This window comes from Salmo trutta, unplaced genomic scaffold (assembly GCF_901001165.1).
Source record: "Salmo trutta unplaced genomic scaffold, fSalTru1.1, whole genome shotgun sequence".
Taxonomy (NCBI): domain Eukaryota; kingdom Metazoa; phylum Chordata; class Actinopteri; order Salmoniformes; family Salmonidae; genus Salmo; species Salmo trutta.
The window spans coordinates 606,418-624,387 of record NW_021823456.1 but is presented as its reverse complement, the minus strand read 5'-3'; the positions used below and the strand labels follow the sequence as shown (position 1 = coordinate 624,387).

At 45.3% G+C, this 17,970-nt stretch overlaps 1 protein-coding gene across 1 annotated transcript in view; it reads left to right on the top strand.

Annotated features, from left to right (window-relative positions):
* Positions 1-10,697, top strand: part of rergla (RERG/RAS-like a) — a 15,709-nt gene extending 5,012 nt beyond the window's left edge. The window contains exons 4-5 of the mRNA XM_029749038.1: positions 3,825-3,973; positions 9,100-10,697. Of these exons, the coding sequence (XP_029604898.1) occupies positions 3,825-3,973; positions 9,100-9,385 (435 nt within the window). The 3' untranslated portion in view covers positions 9,386-10,697. The remainder of the gene's footprint in view (positions 1-3,824; positions 3,974-9,099) is intronic.
* Positions 10,698-17,970: the final 7,273 nt, after the last annotated feature.

Below are 17,970 nucleotides of genomic sequence, written 5' to 3'. Positions count from 1 at the left end.
TAAATCAGACCAGAACCATTTCCCCCACAGTTAATAGATCACTGTAAATCAGACCTGAACCATTTCCCCCACAGTTAATACATCACTGTAAATCAGCACTGAACCATTTCCCCCACAGTTAATACATCACTGTAAATCAGACCAGAACCATTTCCCCACAGTTAATACACCACTGTAAATCAGACTAGAACCATTTCCCCCACAGTTAATACATCACTGTAAATCAGACTAGAACCATTTCCCCCACAGTTAATACACCACTTTAAATCAGACTAGAACCATTTCCCCCACAGTTAATACACCACTGTAAATCAGACTAGAACCATTTCCCCACAGTTAATACATCACTGTAAATCAGACCAGAACCATTTCCCCCACAGTTAATACATCACTGTAAATCAGACCAGAACCATTTCCCCCACAGTTAATACATCACTGTAAATCAGACTAGAACCATTTCCCCCACAGTTAATACATCACTGTAAATCAGACTAGAACCATTTCCCCCACAGTTAATACATCACTGTAAATCAGATTAGAACCATTTCCCCACAGTTAATACATCACTGTAAATCAGACCAGAACCATTTCCCCCACAGTTAATACATCACTGTAAATCAGACCAGAACCATTTCCCCCACAGTTAATACATCACTGTAAATCAGACTAGAACCATTTCCCCCACAGTTAATACATCACTGTAAATCAGACTAGAACCATTTCCCCCACAGTTAATACATCACTGTAAATCAGACTAGAACCATTTCCCCCACAGTTAATACATCACTGTAAATCAGCTCTGAACCATTTCCCCCACAGTTAATACATCACTGTAAATCAGCTCTGAACCATTTCCCCCACAGTTAATACATCACTGTAAATCAGACGAGAACCATTTCCCCCACAGTTAATACATCACTGTAAATCAGACCAGAACCATTTCCCCCACAGTTAATACATCACTGTAAATCAGCTCTGAACCATTTCCCCCACAGTTAATACATCACTGTAAATCAGACTAGAACCATTTCCCCCACAGTTAATACATCACTGTAAATCAGACTAGAACCATTTCCCCCACAGTTAATACATCACTGTAAATCAGACTAGAACCATTTCCCCCACAGTTAATACATCACTGTAAATCAGACCAGAACCATTTCCCCCACAGTTAATACATCACTGTAAATCAGACCAGAACCATTTCCCCCACAGTTAATACATCACTGTAAATCAGACTAGAACCATTTCCCCCACAGTTAATACATCACTGTAAATCAGACTAGAACCATTTCCCCCACAGTTAATACATCACTGTAAATCAGACTAGAACCATTTCCCCCACAGTTAATACATCACTGTAAATCAGACCAGAACCATTTCCCCCACAGTTAATACATCACTGTAAATCAGACCAGAACCATTTCCCCCACAGTTAATACATCACTGTAAATCAGCTCTGAACCATTTCCCCCACAGTTAATACATCACTGTAAATCAGCCCTGAACCATTTCCCCACAGTTAATACATCACTGTAAATCAGACTAGAACCATTTCCCCCACAGTTAATACATCACTGTAAATCAGACTAGAACCATTTCCCCCACAGTTAATACATCACTGTAAATCAGACTAGAACCATTTCCCCCACAGTTAATACATCACTGTAAATCAGACTAGAACCATTTCCCCCACAGTTAATACATCACTGTAAATCAGCCCTGAACCATTTCCCCCACAGTTAATACATCACTGTAAATCAGACCTGAACCATTTCCCCCACAGTTAATACATCACTGTAAGTCAGACCAGAACCATTTCCCCACAGTTAATACATCACTGTAAATCAGACCAGAACCATTTCCCCCACAGTTAATACATCACTGTAAATCAGCCCTGAACCATTTCCCCCACAGTTAATACATCACTGTAAATCAGACCAGAACCATTTCCCCCACAGTTAATAGATCACTGTAAATCAGACCAGAACCATTTCCCCACAGTTAATACATCACTGTAAATCAGACCAGAACCATTTCCCCACAGAAGGAAGACTTTGAATTTGCTCTGAAGTGACAGGAGCATTACCTCTAGGAGTTGGATGGATGTTTGCGATAACAAAGTGGAAATGCCCAGAAGTGGGCGAAGGAAACCTTAGGTTCTAATTAAGCAAAAAGGCCAGAGGGTGTGTGGTATATGGCCAATATACCACGGCTAAGGGATGTTCTTAGGCACGACACAACGCGGAGTGCCTAGATACAGCTGTTTGCCGTGGTATATTGGCCTTATACCACAACCCCCCTGAGGTGATTTATTGTTATTATTAACTGGTTACCAATGTAATTAGAGCAATAAAAATAATTGTTTTGTCATACCCGTGGTATACGGTCAGCCAATCAGCATTCAGGGCTCGAACCACCCTGTTTATAATTATGATTCATCAGAGTAGGATGAAGGCTTTTATTTCAGCACGTGAAGTCAGATCACTTACTGGAGGCTGGGGTAACTTTACATCGGAGGACAGGCTTAGTGGAGGCTGGGGTAACTTTACATCGGAGGACAGGCTTAGTGGAGGCTGGGGTAACTTTACATCGGAGGACAGGCTTAGTGGAGGCTGGGGTAACTTTACATCGGAGGACAGGCTTAGTGGAGGCTGGGGTAACTTTACATCGGAGGACAGGCTTAGTGGAGGCTGGGGTACCTTTACATCGGAGGACAGGCTTAGTGGAGGCTGGGGTAACTTTACATCGGAGGACAGGCTTAGTGGAGGCTGGGGTACCTTTACATCGGAGGACAGGCTTAGTGGAGGCTGGGGTACCTTTACATCGGAGGACAGGCTTAGTGGAGGCTGGGGTAACTTTACATCGGAGGACAGGCTTAGTGGAGGCTGGGGTACCTTTACATCGGAGGACAGGCTTAGTGGAGGCTGGGGTAACTTTACATCGGAGGACAGGCTTAGTGGAGGCTGGGGTAACTTTACATCGGAGGACAGGCTTAGTGGAGGCTGGGGTACCTTTACATCGGAGGACAGGCTTAGTGGAGGCTGGGGTAACTTTACATCGGAGGACAGGCTTAGTGGAGGCTGGGGTAACTTTACATCGGAGGACAGGCTTAGTGGAGGGTGGAGGACAGGCTTAGTGGAGGCTGGGGTACCTTTACATCGGAGGACAGGCTTAGTGGAGGCTGGGGTAACTTTACATCGGAGGACAGGCTTAGTGGAGGCTGGGGTACCTTTACATCGGAGGACAGGCTTAGTGGAGGGTGGAGGACAGGCTTAGTGGAGGCTGGGGTACCTTTACATCGGAGGACAGGCTTAGTGGAGGCTGGGGTAACTTTACATCGGAGGACAGGCTTAGTGGAGGCTGGGGTACCTTTACATCGGAGGACAGGCTTAGTGAAGGCTGGGGTACCTTTACATCGGAGGACAGGCTTAGTGGAGGCTGGGGTAACTTTACATCGGAGGACAGGCTTAGTGGAGGCTGGGGTACCTTTACATCGGAGGACAGGCTTAGTGGAGGCTGGGGTACCTTTACATCGGAGGACAGGCTTAGTGGAGGCTGGGGTACCTTTACATCGGAGGACAGGCTTAGTGGAAGCTGGGGTACCTTTACATCGGAGGACAGGCTTAGTGGAGGCTGGGGTAACTTTACATCGGAGGACAGGCTCGTTGTAATGAATGGAATGGGGTTTCTCTCATTCCATTCCAGCCTTATTCTATTCCAGCCATTACTATGAGCCGACCCTCCCTTCACCAGCCTCCGCTGGTGTGTATCAGATTGCTTGGTTATAGCAACATGTCCTTGCTGTTTGTGTTGCTCTGCAGGCCTGTGAGGGGAAGTTAACTCTGACCGACCAGATCCACTGGGCTGATGGCTTCATAGTGGTCTATGACATCAGTGACCGCTCCTCCTTCATCAAGGCTAAAGCCGTAGTACACCTGATCAGAGAGTTAAACCTGGGAGTGGCCAAAAGGTAACCACACACCTGTCCAGTCCATCTACACACCTGTCCAGTCCATCTACTCACCTGTCCAGTCCATCTACCCACCTGTCCAGTCCATCTACTCACCTGTCCAGTCCATCTACTCACCTGTACAGTCCATCTACCCACCTGTCCAGTCCATCTACTCACCTGTCCAGTCCATCTACTCACCTGTCCAGTCCATCTACTCACCTGTACAGTCCATCTACTCACCTGTACAGTCCATCCACTCACCTGTCCAGTCCATCTATTCACCTGTACAGTCCATCTATTTACCTGTCCAGTCCATCTACTCACCTGTACAGTCCATCTACTCACCTGTACAGTCCATCTACCCGCCTGTCCAGTCCATCTACTCACCTGTCCAGTCCATCTACTCACCTGTCCAGTCCATCTACTCACCTGTACAGTCCATCCACTCACCTGTCCAGTCCATCTACTCACCTGTCCAGTCCATCTACTCACCTGTCCAGTCCATCTACTCACCTGTCCACTCCATCTAGGCACCTGTCCAGTCCATCTATGCACCTGTCCAGTCCATCCACTCACCTGTCCAGTCCATCTAGCCACCTGTCTGGTCCATCCACTCACCTGTCCAGTCCATCCACTCACCTGTCCAGTCCATCCACTCACATGTCCAGTCCATCCAAACACCTGTCCAGTCCATCCACTCACCTGTCCAGTCCATCCACTCGCCTGTCCAGTCCATCTACTCACCTGTCCAGTCCATCTATTCACCTGTCCAGTCCATCTACTCACCTGTCCAGTCCATCCATGTACCTGTCCAGTCCATCCACTCACCTGTCCAGTCCATCCACTCACCTGTCCAGTCCATCCACTTACCTGTCCAGTCCATCCACTCACCTGTCCAGTCCATCCACTAACCTGTCCAGTCCATCCACCTACCTGTCCAGTCCATCCACTCACCTGTCCAGTCCATCCACTCACCTGTCCAGTCCATCCACGTACCTGTCCAGTCCATCCACGTACCTGTCCAGTCCATCCACGTACCTGTCCAGTCCATCCAGTCACCTGTCCAGTCCAACCACTCACCTGTCCAGTCCATCCATTCACCTGTCCAGAACATCCACCTATCTGTCCAGTCCATCCACCCACCTGTCCAGTCCATCCACTCACCTGTCCAGTCCATCCACCTACCTGTCCAGTCCATCCACTCACCTGTCCAGTCCATCCACTCACCTGTCCAGTCCATCCACGTACCTGTCCAGTCCATCCACGTACCTGTCCAGTCCATCCACTCACCTGTCCAGTCCAACCACTCACCTGTCCAGTCCATCCATTCACCTGTCCAGAACATCCACCCATCTGTCCAGTCCATCCACCCATCTGTCCAGTCCATCCACCCATCTGTCCAGTCCATCCACCCACCTGTCCAGTCCATCCACTCACCTGTCCAGAACATCCACCCACCTGTCCAGTCCATCTACTCACCTGTACAGACCTTCCAGTTCCACAGACCTACCAAAAGGTAGACTCTCACACTGATACAGACCTTCACGTTCCACAGGCCTACCAAAAGGTAGACTCTCACACTGATACAGATCTTCACGTTCCACAGACCTACCAAAAGGTAGACTCTCACACTGATACAGACCTTCACGTTCCACAGGCCTACCAAAAGGTAGACTCTCACACTGATACAGACCTTCACGTTCCACTTGGCATAGGGGGAGGAGTGGAGGCAGTGGGACTGACATTCCATCCTATTATTGTCATTGTACATCAATAGATTGGACATTGATGTGGGTTTAACAGCCGCCCACACTGCCCAACAACTGTTACATCGTTAGTAATCCCATTGATTGATTCTACCAGAGAGATTCAACTCTCTGGCTCATGTCCATGTGACAATTAATCAGCACTTTATTTTATTCAGAGCCAATATCTATTGTCTGTATGACCTTCAGTTCCTGCTGGTAGTATTCCAATACACCACTAACTCATCATTCTGCCCCCATACCAATCCTCTAGTAAATATCTAGCTGCTATTGAATTCTCCTGTCACAACGAGAATTCTATTGCTGTTGAGGCGTCTTATGTCATCTCTCTATAATGGCTGAACTGATTGTTGGAATGTTTTCACTAGTGGTCTTCTAGGGATGAGGGAACATCTGTCTAGTGGTCTTCTAGGGATGAGGGAACATCTGTCTAGTGGTCTTCTAGGGATGAGGGAACATCTGTCTAGTGGTCTTCTAGGGATGAGGGAACATCTGTCTAATGGTCTTCTAGGGATGAGGGAACATCTGTCTAGTGGTCTTCTAGGGATGAGGGAACATCTGTCTAGTGGTCTTCTAGGGATGAGGGAACATCTGTCTAGTGTTCTAATGGGGATGAGGGAACATCTGTCTAGTGGTCTTCTAGGGATGAGGGAACATCTGTCTAGTGGTCTTCTAGGGATGAGGGAACATCTGTCTAATGGTCTTCTAGGGATGAGGGAACATCTGTCTAGTGGTCTTCTAGGGATGAGGGAACATCTGTCTAATGGTCTTCTAGGGATGAGGGAACATCTGTCTAGTGGTCTTCTAGGGATGAGGGAACATCTGTCTAGTGGTCTTCTAGGGATGAGGGAACATCTGTCTAATGGTCTTCTAGGGATGAGGGAACATCTGTCTAGTGGTCTTCTAGGGATGAGGGAACATCTGTCTAATGGTCTTCTAGGGATGAGGGAACATCTGTCTAGTGTTCTAATGGGGATGAGGGAACATCTGTCTAATGGTCTTCTAGGGATGAGGAAACATCTGTCTAATGGTCTAATGGGGATGAGAGAACATCTGTCTAATGGTCTAATGGGGATGAGGGAACATCTGTCTAGTGGTCTAATGGGGATGAGGGAACATCTGTCTAATGGTCTTCTAGGGATGAGGGAACATCTGTCTAGTGGTCTAATGGGGATGAGGGAACATCTGTCTAATGGTCTTCTGTGGATGAGGGAACACCTGTCTAATGGTCTAATGGGGATGAGGGAACATCTGTCTAATGGGGATGAGGGGATATCTGTGTAGTGGTCTTCTAGGGATGAGGGAACATCTGTGTAGTGGTCTTCTAGGGATGAGGGAACATCTGTCTAATGGTCTAATGGGGATGAGGGAACATCTGTGTAATGGTCTTCTAGGGATGAGGGAACATCTGTCTTCTAGGGATGAGGGAACATCTGTCTAGTGGTCTAATGGGGATGAGGGAACATCTGTCTAATGGTCTTCTAGGGATGAGGAAACATCTGTCTAATGGTCTAATGGGGATGAGAGAACATCTGTCTAATGGGGATGAGGGAACATCTGTCTAGTGGTCTAATGGGGATGAGGGAACATCTGTCTAATGGTCTTCTAGGGATGAGGGAACATCTGTCTAGTGGTCTAATGGGGATGAGGGAACATCTGTCTAATGGTCTTCTGTGGATGAGGGAACACCTGTCTAATGGTCTAATGGGGATGAGGGAACATCTGTCTAATGGGGATGAGGGGACATCTGTGTAGTGGTCTTCTAGGGATGAGGGAACATCTGTCTAATGGTCTTCTAGGGATGAGGGAACATCTGTCTAGTGTTCTAATGGGGATGAGGGAACATCTGTCTAATGGTCTTCTAGGGATGAGGAAACATCTGTCTAATGGTCTAATGGGGATGAGAGAACATCTGTCTAATGGTCTAATGGGGATGAGGGAACATCTGTCTAGTGGTCTAATGGGGATGAGGGAACATCTGTCTAATGGTCTTCTAGGGATGAGGGAACATCTGTCTAGTGGTCTAATGGGGATGAGGGAACATCTGTCTAATGGTCTTCTGTGGATGAGGGAACACCTGTCTAATGGTCTAATGGGGATGAGGGAACATCTGTCTAATGGGGATGAGGGGATATCTGTGTAGTGGTCTTCTAGGGATGAGGGAACATCTGTGTAGTGGTCTTCTAGGGATGAGGGAACATCTGTCTAATGGTCTAATGGGGATGAGGGAACATCTGTGTAATGGTCTTCTAGGGATGAGGGAACATCTGTCTTCTAGGGATGAGGGAACATCTGTCTAGTGGTCTAATGGGGATGAGGGAACATCTGTCTAATGGTCTTCTAGGGATGAGGAAACATCTGTCTAATGGTCTAATGGGGATGAGAGAACATCTGTCTAATGGTCTAATGGGGATGAGGGAACATCTGTCTAGTGGTCTAATGGGGATGAGGGAACATCTGTCTAATGGTCTTCTAGGGATGAGGGAACATCTGTCTAGTGGTCTAATGGGGATGAGGGAACATCTGTCTAATGGTCTTCTGTGGATGAGGGAACACCTGTCTAATGGTCTAATGGGGATGAGGGAACATCTGTCTAATGGGGATGAGGGGACATCTGTGTAGTGGTCTTCTAGGGATGAGGGAACATCTGTGTAGTGGTCTTCTAGGGATGAGGGAACATCTGTCTAATGGTCTAATGGGGATGAGGGAACATCTGTGTAATGGTCTTCTAGGGATGAGGGAACATCTGTCTTCTAGGGATGAGGGAACATCTGTCTAGTGGTCTAATGGGGATGAGGGAACATCTGTGTAATGGTCTTCTAGGGATGAGGGAACATCTGTCTTCTAGGGATGAGGGAACATCTGTCTTCTAGGGATGAGGGAACATCTGTCTTCTAGGGATGAGGGAACATCTGTCTAGTGGTCTTTTGGTTTATGAGGGAACATCTCAATGTACTGAGTCTTCACCCACAGCATTCAAAGTTACTACATACTGTAAATGCCACACCAAAATAGTTTGTGGACAACAACACAGACCTACAGTTTAGGACTGACACATACAGTGACGATACTCTCACCTCTCCAGCGAGGTTTTAGTCTCATAGGTTACATCTGAACGGGCACCCTGTTCCCTATTAAAGAGAGCAATACTTTGGACTGCTTCTTGACCACGTTTTGACATGACTCTGATCAGAAATAGTGTCATGTAAATGGAATAAGGTGGCGTTTCAGATGCCCCATAAGTCTTTAAATGTCACTACCATTTTACTCAACCTGTCCTCCTGGTTTGTCTTCTCTTACATCCAGGGATTCGTTATGACCGTCCTTATTGTGTCTCACCCCGTCTTCCTCCTCCTCTCTCTCTCTCTCTCCCCTCAGGGATGCAGACACTCTGGTGTTCCTGGTGGGTAACAAGCAGGACCTGTGCCACGTGAGGGAGGTGCGTCGAGAGGAAGGCCAGCGCCTGGCAGCAGAATCCCAGTGCCAGTTCTACGAGCTCTCTGCAGCAGAACACTACCAGGAGGTGGTCCTCATGTTCTCTAAGATGGTCCACAACGCCAGCCTGGGGGGCAAGGCCAAGGAGAGGAGACGGAGACCTAGTGGCTCCAAGTCCATGGCCAAACTCATCAATAATGTCTTCGGCAAGCGGAGGAAATCAGTGTGAAGGGGAGATAGGAGGGTCAAGTGTTACCCCAGGACTAAGAGGCCTTGTTACTTTGTTTCTCCCCTTGGGACTGTTGTTGAATGGTGAAAGGGATTGTGGGAAAAGGTCAGTAACGTTGAATGGACCCACCACCAACAACATGGGCTTCGCCTACTTACTTGCGGTTGCTATTATTACTGTTGATCATGAAAATGGTTGGAAAAGGGTCAATAACAATTAGACCCCCACCAACCTACACTGCTCTGGTTGCCAACCACCAAGTGACAGCTCTGTGTGAGATGTGGTACAAATGGTTCTACACACATAACAGAGCTTATTGGACTTATGGGACTGCTGCTGCTTAATGCCTTTATACACACACACACACACACACACACACACACACACACACACACACACACACACACACACACACACACACACACACACACACACATGTACATGATATCACAGGGAGACTCCATTATTAGCTATGTAAAGTAAATGATACCACAGGGAGACTCCATTATTAGCTATGTAAAGTAAATGACACCACGGGGAGACTCCATTATTAGCTATGTAAAGTAAATGATACCACAGGGAGACTCCATTATTAGCTATGTAAAGTAAATGACACCACGGGGAGACTCCATTATTAGCTATGTAAAGTAAATGATACCACAGGGAGACTCCATTATTAGCTATGTAAAGTAAATGACACCACAGGGAGACTCCATTATTAGCCATGTAAAGTAAATGACACCACAGGGAGACACCATTATTAGCTATGTAAAGTAAATGACACCACGGGGAGACTCCATTATTAGCTATGTAAAGTAAATGACACCACGGGGAGACTCCATTATTAGCTATGTAAAGTAAATGATACCACAGGGAGACTCCATTACTGGCCCTATTGCCTCTACTGCTCAATGCATGCCACAGTGGCAGACACAGTCCATTTTTCATACATCTTTCATTATGACTGAAGTGTGTCCCAAATAGCATCCTATTCCCTATATGATACACTATGTTTGACCGGAGCCCTATGGGCCCTTATTGAAAAGTAGTGCACTAAATAGGGAACAGGGTGCCATTTGGGATGCAACCCTGAATACTGCTACTGAAGAGAGCCAGTAGTTTGTTGGCATGGAGGTTGTTTTGGGGGAAATTCTTTCTGTGGTTACTGTTTCCATGGAAAGGTAATGTATCATAAAATAATTAATGTTTGTCTGTTTAGATCCATCTTCATGTTGTTAATTGTTCCCTGGAATAAAGTCTTAATTATAAACTCATAAAATAATGTAAAACTATAATAAACACTGTAATCAAGTCTGGTTGTCTGTTGTGGTTTTATGGAGGTGTGTGTGTGTGTGTGTGTGTGTGTGTGTGTGTGCGCGTGTGTGCGCGTGTGTGCGTGTGTGTGTGTGTGTGTGTGTGTGTGTGTGTGTGTGTGTGTGCTTGCTTATTGGTATGAGGATCACCACAGCAGTTGTTCTTTGTGTCAGTGTCCATCCTCCTGTTCTGAAGTGTTCTCTGTACTTAACAAGACACATCAATCACATTGTGATGACCGAGGCTGACCATGCATGACCTCAGTGTATTGATGTTCCCTACCAACTACACCCAATGTCTCCCCAAGGAGTTACTCAACCCAATGTCTCCTCAAGGAGTTACTCAACCCAACGTCTCCTCAAGGAGTTACTCAACCCAACGTCTCCTCAAGGAGTTACTCAACCCAACGTCTCCTCAAGGAGTTACTCAACCCAACGTCTCCCCAAGGAGTTACTCAACCCAATGTCTCCTCAAGGAGTTACTCAACCCAATGTCTCCTCAAGGAGTTACTCAACCCAACGTCTTCTCAAGGAGTTACTCAACCCAATGTCTCCTCAAGGAGTTACTCAACCCAACATTTCCTCAAGGAGTTACTCAACCCAATGACTCCTCAAGGAGTTACTCAACCCAGGCAGTGAGTTTCAGAGATTACATGAGAGAGAGAGTGATAATCTCAGAGGTCCTGTGATGTGGCAGAAGATGCAGCAGAAATTAACTCTCTCCCAGATTCACCTGGAGGAGTCATCTCTGTAGTATAGACTCCCAGACTCACCTGGAGGAGCCATCTCTGTAGTATAGACTCCCAGACTCACATGGAGGAGTCATCTCTGCAGTATAGACTCCCAGACTCACCTGGTGAAGCCATCTCTGTAGTATAGACTCCCAGACTTACCTGGAGGAGTCATCTCTGTAGTATAGACTCCCAGACTCACCTGGAGGAGTCATCTCTGCAATATAGACTCCCAGACTCACCTGGTGGAGCCATCTCTGTAGTATAGACTCCCAGACTCACCTGGTGGAGTCATCTCTGTAGTATAGACTCCCAGACTCACCTGGAGGAGTCATCTCTGTAGTATAGACTCCCAGACTCACCTGGTGAAGCCATCTCTGTAGTATAGACTCCCAGACTCACCTGGAGGAGTCATCTCTGTAGTATAGACTCCCAGACTCACCTGGTGGAGCCATCTCTGTAGTATAGACTCCCAGACTCACCTGGAGGAGTCATCTCTGAAGTATAGACTCCCAGACTCACCTGGAAGAGTCATCTCTGTAGTATAGACTCCCAGACTCACCTGAGTGTAAGACCATAGAGGTCCTGTCAACCTGCTACAGGCAACAGATAACCACACTGTCAACAAACACCTGGAGTCTGTAGAGGGACATTTACTAAAGGTACCATGGTTTACGTCCCAAGTGGCACCCTATTCCCTATTTAGTGCACTACTTTTGACCAGAGCCCATAGGGAATAGTGTGCCATTTTGGACACAACCCATGTGTTTAGCTTTGGGACATTCCTGATGTAAGCCTTGTTTCTTTGTCTGGAACAAAAATTTCCACATGCAATATTACTAGGCAACCTGGGGCGGCAGGTAGCCTAGTGGTTAGAGAGTTGGACTAGTAACCGAAAGGTTGCAAGATCGAATCCCCGAGCTTTCAAGGTACACATCTGTCGTTCTGCCTCTGAACAAGGCAGTTAACCCACTGTTCCTAGGCAGTCGTTGAAAATAATAATTTGTTCTTTAACTGACTTGCCTAGCCAAATAAAGGTATAAAATAAATTAGTAATACCCCCTAATGTGATTAGTGGAATAGGATTTGATGTTGTTTTTTATCCTTGATTGATTTCCATTTCTCTGTGTTCTTGAGAATTGGTCATTCTTTGTTTTTCGTATTTTGTTCTCTGGAGAGTCTGTTATTAGAAAGGTGTTGTTGACTCGCTGTAACAACAACCACATTTATCATCTCTAGAAATCACACGGATGTAGTGGCAACCAAAATACCACAGGTGTCTTTTTGTTGTTGGTTTAAATCAACATCTATTTTGATGGTTTCTTGGTCAAGGGGATTATGATCTCACCCAGTTCAGCCATTTTCAGCACTCTAGTCTTTTGTATTTCCATACTAGGGGCTCTCTCTCTCTCTCTTAAAAATCAACCAGACAAATAATACTCATTTTACTGTAAATCACCCAGACAAATAATACTCATATTACTGTAAATCAACTAGACAAATAATACTCATTTTACTGTAAATCAACCAGACAAATAATATTCATTTTACTGTAAATCACCCAGACAAATAATACTCATTTTACTGTAAATCAACCAGACAAATAATAATAATTTTACTGTAAATCAACCAGACAAATAATACTAATTTTACTGTAAATCAACCAGACAAATAATACTAATTTTACTGTAAATCATCCAGACAAATAATACTCATATTACTGTAAATCAACAAGGCAAATAATACTCATTTTACTGTAAATCAACCAGACAAATAATACTCATTTTACTGTAAATCAACCAGACAAATAATACTCATATTACTGTAAATCAACCAGACAAATAAGACTCTTAATTCTCTGAATCAGAAAGACAAGAAGTCTATTTGATGGTTCTTCGTGAGAGGATTACGATATCACCCAGCTCAGACATTTTGCAGCGCCTTCGCTGTGCTTTGGTTTTCCATGCTCGGGGCCCTCTGCAATAGCCTGGTTAAACCAGACTGAAAGCTGCTCTCACCTTTGTCTCAATTCAGTCATTGTTTGGTTCTCAGAATACCTCTTGGCAAGACTCAACTAGACAAATAATGGTGTTTAAAGCTGTGGTGTTATGGTGAGAAGCAGGTTGACAGGTTGGTTGTCACGCCTGTACAAATATCTTCACACACAGACAGAGAGACACACATTTGCCATCAACACTCCCAGGCCTTAAGCCAGGGGTGTCAAACGTCCGGCCCGCGGGCCGGATCAGGCCCGCAAAGGGGTTTAATCCGGCCCGCGAGATGATTTTGTAAAGTATAAAAATGAGCTGCAATTTTTCAATAAAATAAACTGCTGTTCCAATTGCGTCCACTGGATGGCGCAATAGCAATTGTGTTAAGCAAGCAAACTGTTTATACCAGAGCAGAGCAAGTAGGTCAAGCAAGTGCAGCCAGTCCGGATGAGCTACTTTGTTTTGCCCGTGATATTTATTACGGCTTCTACTTTTAACATTATGTGCTTTGGCACCCTCATTGCCCCAATATGTCTCTGTCAAAAAAGAGAAAAGTGGACGCAGAGTGTTCCAAGAAAAATGGTCATCCTCCTATTTAATCACGGAATTGAATGGGAAAGCTGTATGTTTGGTGTGTTCACAGCATGTTGCAGTGCTGAAAGAGTATAACCTTCGTCGCCACTATGTGAGTCTTCATGCCGACAAATATGACAACTTTCAAGGACAGCGGAGAAGAGAGAAGGTGAATGAACTGTTGGCGGGTCTGAAGAAACAGCAGTCTGTGTTTACTCACAGCCGAGACATCAGTGACGCTGCAGTGAAAGCTAGCTACCTCATTGCTAATGAAATCGCAGTGCCTTCAAAACCATTTATCGAGGGTGAATTTGTAAAAACATGCATGATGAAGGCAGCGGAGATTGTGTGCCCTGAAAAGCGCCAGGCTTTTGCAAATATCAGCCTGACAAGAAACACAGTTGCAGACAGGATTTCCGATTTTTCAGTGGATTTGGACAGCCAGTTGAAGCAAAAAGTAAAGTCATTTTATTGGGTTTTAGGTTGCAATTGATGAAAGCACGGACATTACAGATGTTGCACAACTGGCCATTTTCATCCACGGAGTTGATGACACATTGACCGTCACCAAGGAGTTCGTGGAGTTGGTGCCGATGACAGATACAATGACAGCAGCTGATATTTTCACCGTACTTGTTGGCGCGCTGGACAGGGTCTGAGTGGACTGGTCCCGCGCTGTCAGCCTGGCTACAGATGGTGCGCCCTCAATGATCGGGAAAAAAGCAGGCGTTGTGACAAACTTCAGAGAAAGTGCAATCTGCAAATGGAGTGATTTTTGGACTTTTCACTGTATTTTGCACCAGGAGGCTTTGTGTTGCAAGTCATTAAAGATGGATAACGTCATGGTTCGAGCCCGGGTTGGGGCGAAGAGAGGGACGGAACCTACACTGTTACAGATGCAGGACCTTGCATTTATGGTGGATGTTACAGAGCACCTGAATAACTTGAACAAACAGCTGCAAGGGCGCAACAAAGTCGTCACGCAGTATTATGACAGCATACGTTCTTTCAAGTTGAAGCTGTCATTGTGGGAGACGCAACTCGCCGGTGGTGATGCAGCTCACTTCCCCTGTCTGAAAAATGTGTGCGCGACCCAACATGTGGCAGACATGAAGCGGTTCAAAGATATAATAACGGGACTGTTACGGGAGTTTGAGCAACGCTTTTCAGATTTTTGGTGAACTGGAGAAAGACTTCAACGTTTTTTGCTCGCCATTCACCGTGAATCCCTCTGATCTGCCCGTCAGCATCCAACTTGAAATAATAGACTTGCAGTGTGACTCGGATATGAAGGACAAATTTGCCGCAGCTGGCTTGGACACATTTTATCAGAATCCCTTGCCAGGTTACCCCAACTTGACAGCCCTCGCTGCAAAACTGTTGTGCATGTTTGGAACCACATGTCTTTGTGAGCAAGTTTTCTCTGTAATGAGCATAAATAAAACAAAGCTGCGCTCAAGGCTCACGCACAAGCACTTGAATCACATCCTGAAGTTGGCTGCCACTCAGGATGTGACGCCTGATATTGATGGCTGGTGAAAGCTAAAAGATGCCAGGTATCAGGAGTCAAATAAACTATGCAACCCAACTTAAAGTGCTGCATGAGACACCCTGATATAGTTCTGTGATCTGTGATATACTTCTGTGAATCACTGAGGCATTGTGTGTTCTTTTTCTTTAGAATTTTCAAATAAACTTGAGGTGTTTTATGATTAATAGTGATGTTGTGCTTGTACTATTGTGGACACACTGTCCTCAGGCTCCAGCTTTATGTTTTATGTTGATCGTATTAAAACAAAGAAAACAATCTGAAGTTGTTGTTTTTAAGTTATATATATATACCATGATTTTACCGGTCCGGCCCACTTGGGAATAGATTTTCCTCCATGTGGCCCCTGAGCTAAAATGAGTTTGACACCCCTGCCTTAAGCCCTTCTTTACACAAAGCCCAGATGCTCTCGTTGCATCTGACAACAGTTAGGCCCAGAGGCCAACTCACGGAGTAGAAAATAGACCCAGGCCCCGGTCAATCTCATATGTAGGAAGGGCATTATCTGTCTGTTATGTTGTCTAAGGCACTTTCCTTTTCCATTAGGATGTGCAGTGTTAACGGTGGCTGAACAGGTGAAGAGACGAGCCAATATTCTCCACAGATGACTACGTTTCACCCAAATCATATGGTTTAACATCCCATGAGTAATCTGATACATAGTGTACATTAACCACCCTGTTGATTTAACTATCTGTACATGAACCACCCTGTTGATTTAACTAACTATCTGTACATGAACCACCCTGTTGATTTAACTAACTATCTGTACATTAACCACCCTGTTGATTTAACTAACTATCTGTACATTAACCACCCTGTTGATTTAACTATCTGTACATTAACCACCCTGTTGATTTAACTATCTGTACATTAAACAACCTGTTGATTTAACTAACTATCTGTACATTAACCAACCGGTTGATTTAACTAACTATCTGTACATTAACCACCCTGTTGATTTAACTAACTATCTGTACATTAACCACCCTGTTGATTTAACTAACTATCTGTACATTAACCACCCTGTTGATTTAACTATCTGTACATTAACCACCCTGTTGATTTAACTATCTGTACATTAACCACCCTGTTGATTTAACTAACTATCTGTACATTAACCACCCGGTTGATTTAACTAACTCTATCTGTGCCGTTTGACCAGGGAATAGGGTTCCATTTGGCCAGGGAATAGGGTTCCATTGGCCAGGGAATGGGGTGCCATTTGACCAGGGAATGGGGTTCCATTTGACCAGGGAATGGGGTTCCATTTGACCAGGGAATAGGGTTCCATTTGACCAGGGAATAGGGTGCCATTTGACCAGGGAATAGGGTTCCATTTGACCAGGGAATTGGGTTCCATTTGGCCAGGGAATGGGGTTCCATTTGACCAGAGAATAGGGTTCCATTTGACCAGAGAATAGGGTTCCATTTGACCAGAGAATAGGGTTCCATTTGACCAGAGAATAGGGTTCCATTTGACCAGAGAATAGGGTTCCATTTGACCAGAGAATAGGGTTCCATTTGACCAGGGAATAGGGTTCCATTTGACCAGAGAATAGGGTTCCATTTGACCAGGGAATAGGCTTCCATTTGACCAGGGAATAGGGTTCCATTTGACCAGAGAATAGGGTTCCATTTGACCAGAGAATAGGGTTCCATTTGGCCAGGGAATAGGGTTCCATTTGGCCAGAGAATAGGGTTCAATTTGGCCAGAGAATAGGGTTCCATTTGACCAGGGAATAGGGTTCCATTTGTTCAGGGAATAGGGTTCCATTTGGCCAGGGAATAGGGTTCCATTTGACCAGGGAATAGGGTTCCATTTCGCCAGAGAATAGGGTTCCATTTGGCCAGGGAATAGGGTTCCATTTGACCAGGGAATAGGGTTCCATTTGACCAGGGAATAGGGTTCCATTTGGCCAGGGAATAGGGTTCCATTTGACCAGGGAATAGGGTTCCATTTGGCCAGGGAATAGGGTTCCATTTGACCAGGGAATAGGGTTCCATTTGACCAGAGAATAGGGTTCCATTTGACCAGGGAATAGGGTTCCATTTGAGCGACAGCCTGACAGCCCAAATCAAAACAAATATTATCTGTCACATGCTTCGTAAACAGCAGGTGTAAACTAACAGTGTAATGCTTTAATACGGTTCCTTCCCAACAACAGGTGTAAACTAACAGTGTAATGCTTTAATACGGTTCCTTCCCAACAACAGGTGTAGACTAACAGTGTATTAATACGGTTCCTTCCCAACAACAGGTGTAGACTAACAGTGTATTAATATGGTTCCTTCCCAACAACAGGTGTAGACTAACAGTGTATTAATACGGTTCCTTCCCAACAACAGGTGTAAACTAACAGTGTAATGCTTTAATACGGTTCCTTCCCAACAACAGGTGTAAACTAACTGTATTAATATGGTTCCT